This window comes from Barbatula barbatula, assembly GCF_947034865.1.
Source record: "Barbatula barbatula genome assembly, chromosome: 5".
In the NCBI taxonomy this organism is placed as follows: domain Eukaryota; kingdom Metazoa; phylum Chordata; class Actinopteri; order Cypriniformes; family Nemacheilidae; genus Barbatula; species Barbatula barbatula.
The window spans coordinates 11658848-11673308 of record NC_136769.1 but is presented as its reverse complement, the minus strand read 5'-3'; the positions used below and the strand labels follow the sequence as shown (position 1 = coordinate 11673308).

The 14461-nt window shown below is 40.6% G+C and overlaps 1 protein-coding gene across 1 annotated transcript in view; it reads left to right on the top strand.

Annotated features, from left to right (window-relative positions):
- The window catches only part of ppfia3 (PTPRF interacting protein alpha 3), a 28390-nt gene that overhangs the window by 10319 nt on the left and 3610 nt on the right, over nt 1–14461 (top strand). The window contains exons 7-29 of the mRNA XM_079457454.1: nt 76–168; nt 959–1011; nt 1194–1287; nt 1979–2113; nt 2317–2400; nt 2806–2937; nt 3510–3572; nt 3679–3758; nt 3866–4031; nt 4121–4314; nt 4428–4668; nt 4766–4899; nt 5697–5848; nt 6501–6594; nt 6688–6769; nt 7036–7236; nt 7556–7618; nt 8212–8238; nt 8390–8565; nt 8767–8864; nt 11643–11818; nt 12184–12252; nt 13008–13170. Of these exons, the coding sequence (XP_079313580.1) occupies nt 76–168; nt 959–1011; nt 1194–1287; nt 1979–2113; nt 2317–2400; nt 2806–2937; nt 3510–3572; nt 3679–3758; nt 3866–4031; nt 4121–4314; nt 4428–4668; nt 4766–4899; nt 5697–5848; nt 6501–6594; nt 6688–6769; nt 7036–7236; nt 7556–7618; nt 8212–8238; nt 8390–8565; nt 8767–8864; nt 11643–11818; nt 12184–12252; nt 13008–13170 (2770 nt within the window). The remainder of the gene's footprint in view (nt 1–75; nt 169–958; nt 1012–1193; nt 1288–1978; nt 2114–2316; nt 2401–2805; nt 2938–3509; nt 3573–3678; nt 3759–3865; nt 4032–4120; nt 4315–4427; nt 4669–4765; nt 4900–5696; nt 5849–6500; nt 6595–6687; nt 6770–7035; nt 7237–7555; nt 7619–8211; nt 8239–8389; nt 8566–8766; nt 8865–11642; nt 11819–12183; nt 12253–13007; nt 13171–14461) is intronic.

The following is a 14461-nucleotide window of genomic DNA, read 5'->3' as shown; positions in this document are numbered from 1 at the left end:
CGAAAAAGCATTCAAGTTTTGTCATGTATGTTTGTGTGCACATCTTAATATTTGAACCATGTCTCTGATGCACAGGTTGGCGAGATCGAGGAACAGCTCACCACGGCCCGGAGGGAATTAGCTAAATCTGAGGAAGCCAATCAGAAACTTCAGAGGGATGTAAAAGAGGTGAAATCTCATTAAACCTCTCCAAAACAAACTCAAGCACCGCACGCAATCACGGTTTCACATCGTCCCCGCCTCTTTTCTCATCTAGAAGGGTTTCCTGCTACTGTGAACAGTTAGTGGTGAAGTGCTCTGGTTGTTGATGGGTGTGCCCGTCAGCTGAATCAAGACCCATCAAACTGTCAACAAAATAATCAGCTGTCTATCTGACATTATTCAGTGGAAGAAGTCTAATTTTCAGTATAATAGAAGCATGCAGTTCTCTCCCGCGGTAACACAATGACTTGCCAACTTGGCAACAACGTCTGTTTCATGTCACCGACTCGCAACTTATGGAATTTTCCGGAATTGCCGGTAGCTGTGCTGGCTTGGCGTTCCTCTTATCTTGGATGCCTCGAGCTGATTTTTTTGTTTTTAATCTGCTCTGACTGCCGTAAAGCCCAGACCCTATAATGGAGATTGAATGGGTTTTCCTGAGTTACCAAAACAAGTCCTGTTGTTCTTCTCGATGTGCTTTTGAAGACTAATTTCCACCGCCAGTTTCTACTCCCTTAGAACAATTATGTAATGTACGAAATAGCCCTTTTTGTTTTGCAATAACTGTTTACAGTCAGCTCTGTTTCTTATTGTTACCGTTATAAATTTTTTTTGCTGCTGTCTAGACACTCGCCCATCCATAAATGTTGCTGCATGTACATAATGTTCTGTGTGCGTATTTGTATCCCGGTCTACCATACCGAACGTTCTTCCTTTTTTTTATCCCATATATTATCTACCGCTCCCTCAACCCCAGGCGTTGTGTCAAAGGGAAGACATGGAAGAACGGATCACCACTTTGGAGCGCAGGTAAACTCTCTCACCTGCTAATGATTAGACTGGATCTTTATGTGCTCTCTCTATCATATGGAATGCTTGCATTGCTCCCAGCAAGAATTCGCCCGGACGGCACTTATGAATGAGACTGTTGAAAAACAGTTTTGATTTATCAAGCGGCCCGCTTCAGTTGCTGTGTGTGCTCTTGTCTGTAGGTACCTCAGTGCCCAGAGGGAGGCAACATCTCTCCATGACATCAAAGACAAGCTGGAGAACGAGCTTGCCAGCAAAGACTCTTTATACAGACAGGTACAATAGTGAAATCATGTACACACACACACAAAATATGTTAGAGCGAGTTCAGAACCTTTTCACGGTTTTGTTCATCAGTAGGAGTCTATGGGGGCTATTGTCAGTAAATGAACATTTTAGAAATGTTACATTTCTCTGTTATTGGATATCAAAGAAATACTGTTAAACATTTTAAAAAACATTTCCCACTTCAGGCCTAAAGTAAAGATATTACCACAATGAGAAGCTTTTATAGGAGTGTATGCATCCCTTTCAATATTCAGAAAATAGACTAAATGTTCCGATAACAGTTGAGTTTTAGAGGGTCTTCAAATATTATTGACTACATATAGAACCACAGAATTATTTTAGTTTTGTATAGTTTGTGTTTCCATGGTGTTTGGTATGTCTGGACCTTGTGAGATTTCATTGGGTGGTTCCACACATTTGATCAGTATCACCAAAATGTAAAATGTCTACTTTAATGAGCCCAAATGTTCATCTCACTCAATGTGATGCTTGTTCGTTTCCTCATTATATTGTGGCATTAAATACTGAATGACTCTGCGATGCAGTGATTTACTAGGTGATTTTCTACCGAAAACTAAGCCCCTTCGCTCAGAAGACCTTGTTTATCATGGTGTTTTTTATTGTCTTGTTGCCTCATTGTTCTGTCATCCTCATCCTCTCATGCCTTGTTTCCCCGCAGAGTGAAGAAAAGAACCGGCAGCTCCAGGAGCGTCTGGATGATGCTAAGCAAAAGCTACAGCAGACCTTACAGAGGGCTGAGACGCTGCCTGAGATTGAGGCGCAGCTCGCCCAGAGGGTGGCGGCACTTAACAAGGTGTGTGCTGTCCTGTTCTTGTCTGTTTGTCAGCCTTTCTGTGATATGATTTAATGTCAGAAAGAGAATACGGTTGTAAAATGTATTCAGCAAACAGTTTAATGATGATGTAACCGCTTAGCACATTTACATGCTGAATATTTAATTTCTGAGCTATTCATTTGTCAGGAGTTGTGATCAAGCTCTCTTTTACTTTTGCTTAGGCGGAGGAACGCCACGGCAACTTTGAGGAGCGACTGAGGCAGCTGGAGGCACAACTGGAGGAGAAGAATCAGGAGTTACAGAGGGTGACTCCTTTTTTAGAAGTCTTTTTCAGAGTCTTTAATATTTGAGATTTATTAGGTGATTTTATATTTAAAAACGTGAATTTGAAACTTAATTATGGTAATTATGGTAGTAACAATAACAAAAGCTAAAATAATGTTAAAATAGATTTAAATGAGGTATAGATAAAATGTTATATAAAATGGCTTCTTATCTAAATGTTAACTTTCCTGTAGCTCAGCTCAGTAATGCAATTGAATTGTTGAACTCCCCAAAGAGAAAATTGTCTTTGGAAATATTTGCATACACTGTACACGAGATGCTCAATTCAAATATTGGCACTCTGTAGTATCAATGAACTGTATCTCATCTTCACTGTACCGTGTATGTAGTATATACTCGATATCCACTCTATGTTTGTTCTTCAGGCGAGGCAGAGGGAGCGGATGAATGACGAACACAATAAGCGTCTCTCCGACACGGTGGACAAGCTTCTGTCAGAGTCCAATGAGAGACTTCAACTGCACCTGAAGGAGAGAATGGCAGCCCTGGAGGAGAAGGTGTGATGATTTACCCTGTCACAAAACCTCTGATTCATCCTCAATCCAGCATTTTTCGCAAAACCACGACTGCGCATCGGAAATAGAAAAAAGAGCCTTGACATTTTACAACATCTTTGATGTTTCCCTCAAAATCCAGATGTTGCTTAAATTATGTCCGCCTCTATTGAAGTTCCAGGTTTCCTAAATGTGTCCTCCCTCATTATTTCAGTACAAAAGCAGGTGTTTCATGCTCATCATATTCTCACCAGGGAATCTAACACAAATAGCTGAAATACTATGTTCTTAATGTCAAAACCAGAAAGCCAAATGGTAGAGCATGATGCATGCGATACCAAGGCCATGGATTTAATTCCCATGAAGACTTCCTGTATGGTTGCTTTTTTAGTTTCTAGAATTCCTGCTTACATATAATTGCTAGCAAACTGAATTTTACGGCACTCGGTTAGTAAAGGTTTGCATAGTGACCTACAGTATTACATTTATAACATTGAAACGGTTATACAGTATGAGCTGTAGGTCACTTTGTATAATTTGAAGGAATGTAAATATGAGAGTCCGTTGTCTTTCAGAATGCTCTCTCTGAGGAGCTGGCAAATATGAAGAAGATCCAAGATGATCTCTTAGCAAACAAGGTACATTTCTCTTAAATCTATAAGGCCATTAAGCAAAAAACCCTTGGTTACTTGACTTGTTTCCAGATGGCTACATTATCTCATGCTAATGTCGTATTCCTCCCAGGATCAACTCATTGCAGAGCTGGAGAGGCTTCAGCTAGAGCTGGACCAGCTAAGAGGAAGACCCGGTTCTTCATACTCACGGTAAGCACATTTTATTTCTACTGTTTTAACCCTATAAATCATCTATGACAAGATGGGATAAGCGTGTATCTGATTCATCACTTTGACCTACACTGTTGATTTATTAGGTCTCTGCCTGGAAGTGCTCTGGAGCTCAGATACTCCCAAGGAGGTGGGTCACTTCCTGCCGGCTCCACCACCCACCTGGATCATTATGGGAACACAGGTACTGGAGGTGTGGTCAGACGGACACATCGTGGACGTTGGGGCGGGGCCCGAGAGGATGCTAGCAAAGTGAGAACATCTCAAATGAATATTCTTGCGAATGGATGAACAATAAGGTTTAATATGAAAAAACGATTTCTGCCCTCTCTCTCCTGAAGTATGGAGACTGGGACAGCGGGGCTTTGCTGGGCACTGGCTTTGAGGGCGGCGTGGAGGACAGGTGTTCTGATGATGAAGAGGATCGGGAGACGCTCTTCGGCTCAGAGCTGCTCTCACCGAGCGGCCAGACGGATGTGCAGACTCTCGCCATCATGTTGCAGGAACAGCTGGAGGCCATCAATAAAGAGATTAAGTGAGTTTACTTTACACACAGGAGGAAAAACTAGTGCATAAAAAGATTTTTCATTTAGTTTTCCATTTTAGTGTTAGGTAAACATCCCCTTATACTCCTTTTACTATGTTCAGGCTTATTCAGGAAGAGAAAGAAAGCACTGAGCTCCGTGCTGAAGAGATCGAGAGTCGGGTCAGCAGCGTGGCTATGGACGGCCCACCCATCCCTCCGACCTCTCTTGGGCGGGACAGCACAGGACGGGGCTTCATCCCCTCCTCCCTCACATCCTCCACTCTGGCATCACCGTCTCCACCCAGTTCTGGGCACACCACCCCCCGTCTGCCCCACTCCCCAGCACGCGAGACAGACAGACAGGTAGGTGCATGCGTGTGTGTGATTATACATAAGTGTTGGTCTCATACATTCAATATACGGGCGTAACCAAGTAACTCCATTCCCTTCTGCACATCAGAACAACAAAGAAGACGATAGGTCCCTGGCCCTTTTGGACTCCACCCCTCCACCCACTCCTCGCGCACTGCGATTGGACAGGATGACGCACACTCATCCCGGCGCGATGTTGGATGACAGCCGTGAGTTCCGCAGGTGAGTTAATTTAACAAACTTACAATGAACCGACGTAGTCTGTGCGACTAGTGCAGCATGTGACCGTTTAAAGTATTCTGTCTGAAGTTTAATCTCCCGCCATTATGAAAATTTATGAGGATTGGGATTAAATTTTATCGGGAGGTCGACCTCTCTCCCAGGCCTGGTTTGTAAGTTTTAGTACAGGCAATACTGTGGCATGCGGTATCCCCTTCTCATAACCGACACAGGACACTGTTTTTGGATGATGTTTTTCTTGGTCGTGGTCCTGCTCCCAATCTCATTGGTGAATAAAATCATGTAAAACTTTGCCCCATTTCTGCCTCTCTGTTCATTAAATATGTTTTTATAGTCGTGAGCATCAGCGCATACGATTAAATCCGGTTTTGTAAGGGCAGGGAATAACGGATGGCCAACTTCAAGATTATATTAAGCGAAGAAGTCAGTTTTTGCTCACATGGTACTCTTTGTTAACAGACATTTATTTTGTATAATAGATGTAGTATGATGCATGAAACATCAAAACCCTCTTTGTTCAAGTAAACTATCATGCAACTCAACCCGCCCATGTCCTCTGATATGCTGCACAGCATCAGCAATTTAGGACTGAGTAACTTAGCACTGATATTCTGTTCAGTGTTCTGTTCATATTTTGCAGTTCATACTGCAGAAAGAATTCAGAAAAAACTGTATTTTCTCACTCCCTCTTCACACGTCACTAATATCACTGACCCCTCTTGCTCTCTCACTCTCTTTGACCACACTTTCTGATTTTTACTCGGTTTATCTCTCCCCAGCCTCTCAGCTGATGGAAGCAGCTCGAACAGCAGTCAGGACTCCCTCCACAAGGCCAGCAAAAAGAAAAGCATCAAGTCTTCCATCGGCCGGCTCTTTGGAAAGAAGGAAAAGGTCAGGATGGGTCAGCCTGGACGTGAGTCAGCATCTCTGGGTGAGTGCTGCCCAAACATCTTTGTAATTGACCACAAAATAGAATATGGACAAGAATAGAAATTCAAAAGAAAATATTCATCAAATGAATGTTCCAGGTGTCAAACAGGTGTTCAATTTGCTCAAAACCAGAACGTAGAATTACCCCAAATCAAAATGAAAGAAATGAAATAGGTCTGACCAGGCCAGGAGACCTTAGTCAGGTTAAAGCCCTTTCCCTGCAAGCGTCTGTGGCATGCTGTCGATTACAAAAGAAAATAATTATAAAGAAATAAATATTATGTTTACAGTAATACACTTACTGTACAGAAGTTTAAGTAAAATTGTATTTATACAGAACTTTTTAGAAACAACCAGTGTTTGCCAAAGTTCTGTACAACCTGAGCAATACAATATCACAGACTAGAATAACAAAAACACAAGTAAAATTAAATAACTAATTCAATTTCATTAAATTAATGCTGTTTATTACTATAGTAATTGCTTTTTGAAACCCGGTGAAAGGCCCCACAGGCTACAACTGTGTGTACAGTGTATTACTGTAAACACATTTGAGTTTTTTTCCAAAATCTAATAGTTTTCTAGAATATCCGTTTTATGTTCATTTAGCCTTATATCACTTTTCTTATTTGTACCTCTTGTGTCTTTAATAGCCTCCACTCCTTCTGATGATCTGGGCTCTATGGATCCTCTTGGGCTCACTAAGATGGCCGGTCCGGTGGATAAGGACCGCCGCAGCAAGAAAAAGTAATTTTACACATCTAGGCATTTTGCCTCCCTTCTGTTTTAACTCATTTCACCTAATTCTTTGTACAAAAATTCTGTTTTGCTTTTTCTTAGGCATGAACTTTTGGAGGAGGCATGTCGACAGGGTCTGCCCTTTGCATCCTGGGATGGACCCACTGTTGTCTCCTGGCTGGAAGTATGGCTTCACTTCTGAGCATATGCAATGAATCAAAGGAGTTTGTTGAGTTCTATATTGACATAAGCTATTAGGGTTGGCCTGCAGTGGGGCTCACAATAATTCATTTAGTGTTGATGTAGGAGCCCCCGAGCTACACACAGTACAGTGAGGCTGTCTGCGACATACACATTGAAATTTAAAAATGTGACATTTTTGCAAGTTGTCTCCTCACTTATTCTCGTATATGAATTATCAGTGTTATCACCTCTCTGTATCTCTCTCAGCTGTGGGTGGGCATGCCGGCATGGTACGTGGCAGCATGTCGGGCTAACGTCAAGAGTGGAGCTATCATGGCTAACTTGTCAGATACAGAGATCCAGAGGGAGATCGGCATCAGTAACCCACTGCACCGCCTCAAACTGAGACTGGCCATTCAGGAAATGGTGTCCCTGACCAGCCCCTCCGCCCCAGCCAGCACTCGCTCCGTAAGCTCACAAACGCTCATCTGCACTATGAAACAATGAAGATTTCTTCATAAAAACTGTGGAGTACTAGTTTTCTAACATAATAATTTGTATATACATTATAAGTAATATCATAAACATATTATATCAAAAATTATACTGTGTAAATTTTAATTGAGAAAGAGTTCAAATGAATTTTTGAAGTTCTTAGTTTATATCAGCATGTTTTGAGAATGATCTTTAGAGAATGTGCTTTAATGGAAGCTTTTGTAAAATAGTTTACAAAAATAATGTCACAAAATTATCTCATCATATTTTTTGTGATAATGTCTTACCACAGTCGACCAGTAACGTGTGGATGACTCATGCTGAGATGGAGTCCCTGACCGCGGCAACCAAACCAGTTAGTAGCCGTACTTTCAGTGTTTAATGCTGATCTGATGGGTGAAGTAGATGTATCAGACCCACATACACAGTGACAGTCCATCAATCCAAAGCTACAGTTAAATTCCAGCTTTGACAAATGTTCTTAAATTTGTAAGATTCGGTATTAACCTTGAATATTGCTGCCATTTACTGAAGGTTCTCAAAGTAAAACTCTTTAATAAATTAGAAACATATATTTGGATTGTATAGCTCTCTGCCCCCTAGTGGACAATATGAGAGGCGGCATGAAAAGAGAGCTGAGTGATTAGTCGTGTGTTGATGGTCTCTCTCTTTCTCTCTTCCCCTCTGTGTGTCTGGCTAGGCTGTAGCATTGAACGTCCTCAACTTTCCCCAAACTTTTTTCTGTTTCAGTGTAAACTGCTTCCAAACTAATGACCCGGTCACTAACAAACTGTTCCTCCCTTTGTGCCTTTCTTCCTGCTTTTCCTCTCCACTCTTCTTTCCTCTTCCTGTTCAACGATGTGTCTTTCCCGCTGCCCCTCTGCTGCATTCCTTATCTCCTCTTCTTCACCTCTCCGCTCCTATCTTGCTATCGCCTGCGCACTCAAGGAGCTGAAAGAGATTAGCTGGGATCAGGTGAGTGATGTCAATACCTCCATTAAACACTTTCCAGTGCTGCTGTGAGATAGTTGGCACAGAATGAACTTATTGCAAAGCCTATATAACGTGCATATGTATCAAATGTTAATTGCATATAAACATGATTTGATTTATTTTACCGTGGTAGATCCTGGCCTATGGCGATATGAACCATGAGTGGGTGGGCAACGATTGGCTCCCCAGTCTGGGTTTGCCCCAGTACAGAAGCTACTTCATGGAGTCACTGGTGGATGCCCGGATGTTGGACCATCTGACCAAGAAAGAGCTACGTGGGCAGCTCAAGATGGTGGACAGTTTCCACAGGTCATTTATTCCCCATTCTTGGTCATTCTATTTAACACGAATCAATTATTCTCATTGGGCAGGTGTGTGTCCTTAGGCCTTTCACATCACTGATGTGCCTGGGGTCAGGTCTTTTAACATTCTGTCAGGGTGGAGCGCCCTAATGGATTTAGATAGCCCTGTGACCTCTCTCTTCATCCTTGTGACCTTTTGACCCCACAGGGTGAGCCTGCATTATGGCATCATGTGCCTGAAGCGCCTCAATTATGACCGCAAGGAGCTGGAGAGGAGGAGAGACGAGAGCCAGCACCAGAATAAAGGTATTTTAATGTCTTCCTTAATCTCTCTATTATACAATTTCCTTGGGTTGGGATCCCATTGCTTACTGAAGCATTTCACCTCGCTAAATAGCAGCATTTGTTCTCAATGTTCTTTGTGGAGGTCTGATCCCGTGGTTAAAAAATGCGTTGCTGGTCACGAATATGTTGTGTTTTGGATATAATTTCCTTGCATGGAACGTTGGTGTCATTATTTACATCACGCTAAATAGTTTTTCCGGTAAGATATCCTCAGTCAGTCAGTTTTTACTTCAAGATGCAATTGATTTATACCATTTATAATCTTTGTCTCATAAGCATATTATGTAAAAAAGAGTCACGAATGGAATGCACGGTTCATCAAAACATTGAATGCTGAATGAAAATATGGCAGGGAGGGAGGAAGGGTGTTTACACGGAGTGCATTTGTTAATAATAACATACATTACCAGCAATGACGTCTGGAAATCGTTGCGCGGCCTAGCCTTCCATTATGCACGGGATTTAAAAACACAATAGAGATTTCACATTTGTAGATGAAGTTATCACAATACGCAGATAGCATATTTCATCTGGTAGTCGTGAGTTGTTTCAAAGGTGCAGCTCTCGCTTCATTCAGTACCTTGATAAGAACCAGATGTCTTCACTGATGTAGAATTTATTCATCGCATAGCAACGCTCATGCCTGCATGCCATCTGAGGCTATATTAAGCGCCAGTGAATAGCTTATCATGCGCACGGCTCTCCCCGTTAGACTGCAAGGGCACTTCAGTGTGCTGTGTGAGTAACATGCCAGTATTTCCCTGAAGCGTGTGTGTCAGGTAGAAACAGGTGTAGTCGAACAAACATTCCTGCATTGATTTAATGAGATGAAGTCATAGTAAATACGTGTGCAAATAACGTTACGCAAATACAGTCTACGCATCTGTTTGGGGACAATTAATATGGTTACCATAGTTACCCCATCATTTGTATTAGGGAAGACATTTACAACCAATATTTGTAAAGAAATAAAACATCAGATGAGGCAAAAAATTAAGGAACAGTTTTTATTGAATTTAAATTGAGGCCGCGACTAGAATGCTCCATTCGAAAGTTATTGAAGAAAGATGAAATCAAACTTTTTTGGTATGACTGAGATGCTCGGATAGCTTCCAGCCCTCTCACAGCCCTGTAGAGGACAAACGGGTTGGAAAATTAATAATCAACCTATAAAAATGACATTAAAGTACCACCAAATAACCGCCATAGAAAATTACATGAATAAACACTTAAATTAATAGTAGAGCTGTCAATCTTTCTCTTTACACCTCGTCCGCCAATTGTAATCTATTAATAATAATACAAACCCTTTATATGCCAGCTGTTTTCAAACTAAAGACAATTTTTCCATGTTTTCAAGTTAGTCAGCAGTAATAGTTGACACTGTGGCTCTGTAAACTCTAATGAACTCTTATTGGGGGATTTATTCACTTTGTGGGGACTTGCAGAAAGCAAACCAAACTTATATTAAAGACAAACAATGTGGAAAGAATTTTTAACACAGAAGATAAATAAATACACGAATACTTCAACATCAAGAGAACAGCTGTATATAACAAACGCAGACTTAGACAGCGTGAGTTACATCGACCAACACATGGATCTGTGGTTGGGCATGGTGCTAGCAACACCAAGGTAATGGGATCGATCCAGGGAGTCTCGCGTACCACAGTTTGAAAACCACTGCTTTAGATCATTTTATGAACTTTAAAATGCTTTAATGTCTTTTTATGTATTACGATTGTTGTCATTTTGTTGTTTGGTGCCCCGAAGAAATAAATGCATTGCGATTGCATTATATAGTTTCTTAAAGGGACAGTTCACCCAAAATAAAAATTCTGTCAACATTTACTAACCCTCTTTTCATTTCAAACCTGTAGGACTTTCTTTCTTCTGTAGAACACAAAATAAGATATGCAGGTAACTGAACAACGGCGGTGCACATTCACTGCTGTTGTGAAACCAATGAGTACTGCCGTTGTTCAGTTACCAACATTCTTTGAAATATCTCCTTTTATGTTCAGCAGAAGAAAGAAAATCCTACAGGTTTGAAATGACAACAGGGTGAGTAAATGATGACAGAATATTCATATTTAAATGTAGCAGCCTATATAGCACAACCTGTTCCATTTAAATTCCAACTAATAATTTGAAAGGCAGCCAATTTTGGAATGTTTTATTTTGCCCAACCCTGTTAGAAATGAATGGGTAACTATGGCAACCAGGATTTGTTTTCCCCTACGCTTAACCACAACCCTAGCATCTGACAAGTTGCCAACTGTATCTATAGCTTTACAGCCAAGTACTGGCCGTTCTTATTCACAATACAGTCTGAGGCAGACGTCTGAAGAATACGCTGTTACCTGAAGTCAAGAAGGATGTTATTGTACCCACACCAAAGGGATTAACACCATGAATAACATGGGAGGAATGACCATTTTCCATGATTGCATGCCTCCTTTTCTTTTGATAATGTTTGAAAAGCTGACTTAAGAAATAACAAGTGCAAAATCCCATGAAGTCCCATGAAATTTCAAAGGAGAGACAAAGACTGGGTCTGAAGCGAAACACATGTGTACATCTGAAAGATCAAGAGCGATTGAAGGAGAAATGAGATCCAGAGGCATCACCCAAGATGGAATTTGTGATAGCGATCAGTGATTAATAACCTCCTGGAGCTCTTATCATTAAAGCGAGGACTTGTGTTTGATATGTGTTGTGGGTGTGCTTTCTCTGTAGATGTGATGGTGTGGTCAAATGAACGCGTGATGTGTTGGGTTCAGTCTATCGGCTTGAAGGAGTATGCAGATAATCTGACCGAGAGCGGTGTTCACGGAGCCCTGCTTGCGCTCGACGACACCTTTGATTATACTGACCTCGCCCTGCTCCTGCAAATACCCAATCAAAACACACAGGTACATCATACCAAAACCATACAGTATAAACATACGCCTAGTAACAATGAAAGTACAGCTCATAAATACAGCTGTGCAAATATGTGAATATGCAATCTGTAATTTTTATATAATTATAATGTTAAACTAATGTTATATAGTTTTATTAGAGTATATATCCTAAAGTTTTTAAATATATCAATATTTCTATAATTCTATTAATCTTTGAATCTGCTGAAATCGACTATATTAAATATATTTAATTATATATCTTTGAATATATATTTTTTACTTAACAAATTCTACTATTTAAATTGGTAAAAGCACATACTGCTCAAAACTAGTCGAAGCTGATTCCACCTAAAGTATGTTTATTTTACATCCAGGCTCGACAACTTCTGGAGAAGGAATACAACTCTCTTATCGCCATGGGAACAGAGAGGAGGCCAGACGAGGTGAGTGCTTTGGGACATGAGCACAGCTGGACATTAAAGGAACAGTTCACGCAAAAAAGAAAATTCTGTCTTCATTTACTCACACTCAAGTTGTTCCAAATCTATATTAACATCTTTGTTCTTATAAAATATATTTGGTAGAATGCATGTAACCAAACAATTCTTGGCCACTATTGACTATCATAGATAAAAAAATTGCTTTATACATTTATTCAGTCTGTTGAACACAAAAGATATTTTGAAGAATATTGGAATGTAAACAGTGCTGAGGCAACATTGACTAGCATTGTAATTTTTCCTACTATGGGAGTCAATGGTGGCCAAGAACTGTTTGCTTTCCTACATTCTTCAAAATATCTTCTTTTGCGTTCAACAGAACAAAAAATATATACAGATTTGGAACAACTTGAGGGTAAATAGAGACAGAATTTGTTTGGTTTTAATAACCATGCTTTGCCTCCTGATATACAGTAGTATAATGGCATTTCATTCTGCTATTGCCCTTAGAAAAGGTTTTTCTTCTACTTTAAACTGTATAGCCTCAGTACCAGTTATAACATGTACCTTTATAGATTCAGATATTCACATTTCAATAGTGTTTTGTGCAGAAAGGACATGGCAGATCATTTAATACATAATTATTATCTTTTGTGGTGCCTGATTGGACACGTATTAACCCTGTTTGACTTACTAACTGTATAAAAGTTAAACTCCTCAGCATGTGCTGACTTTTTTTGTACTGTCACATTATCTAGGATGGCACAAAGACGTTTACCCGCTCTCCTTCATGGAGGAAGATGTTCCGGGAGAAGGATCTGAGGGGGGTTACCTCTGACTCCTCAGAGACTCTGCCTGCTAACTTCCGTGCCTCAGCCATCTCTACTCCCTCAGTCACCCTGAGAAAGGTCCAGAGCGATGGTGAGCTTGCCTTAAAGACACCTAAATTAAAATTCATAATCCAAAGAAACAGACTAAATATATTGATGACTCACAAGTATATTGCACCATATATATATAAAAACATTAAAAAAGTTTTTATTGTGTTAGTTAGCTGAAGTTTGATTAAAATTAATTGGACTGCACATTAAAAAAAATGTGGAACCAAACTCTTCACATACATATAGCGCGGTCCAAACGGAAAAACAGAGAAAATGGCTTCAAAGTCACGTAGTGATGTCTGGCTTCACTTTGAAAAAATAGATGAATAAACAGTTCAGTGCAAAATATACAGCGCCAAGCTGTCACACAAATCTACCACAAGTACAATGCGTTATCATCTAGTATTTGTACATAAAATGTCTTCCGATAGCACCAAAGACGCAACTCAGACGAGCATCGCATCTTTTACCGTCAGCCAGAGGTGAAAAGATGACACAACTAATCACCGAAATGATAGCGAAGGATTTGCTGCCCATTCGTTTTGTCAAAGGAACAGGGTTTCAAGATCTGATGAATGATGTTGAACCCCAGTATAACGTCCCATCGCGCAAGACAGTCACGAGAAGAATAGAAGCTCTATATGAAACAACTGCTTCTTCACTGAAAGACAAACTAATAATAATAATAATAAGCTACGGCCCCCAAACACGCCCCTCCCCCCGAGTACTCGAGTTCTCGTTTTTTGAGATCTATCAATGTTCAAAATAAGTAATTGACAAAAATGCCCATCCTTAGTATAAAATAAAAAATCCTAGAAGATGTAGCACTCTGAAGTAGCTCACTGAAGTAATATTTAGTTGTATAGCCACGGTTTCTGAAAACTGCTTCGCTTCTGTGTTGCATGGAGTCGACCAACTTCTGGCACCTGTGAACAGGTATTACAGGCCAGGACAATTCCACTACCGTCAAAAATCCTCCGCATTTCTTGGTTTTGCCTCAGAAACAGCATTTTTGATGTCACCCCACAAATTGGATTAAGGTCTGGAGATTGGGCTTCAAAAAGTTAATCTTGTTGGTCTGGAACCAAGATGCTGCTCGCTTACTGGTGTGTTTGGGGTCGTTGTCTTGTTGAAACCTCTTCGGCATAAGGCAACATGAAGTATTTTAATGTACAGAAACTGATCCATGATCCCCGGAATCCGATAAATAGGCCCAACACCATAGTATGAGAAACATCCCCATATCATGATGCTTGTGCCACCTTGCGCCACACTTGTCTTCACAGTGTACTGTGGCTTGAATCCAGTGTTTGGGGGTCTTCTGACAAACT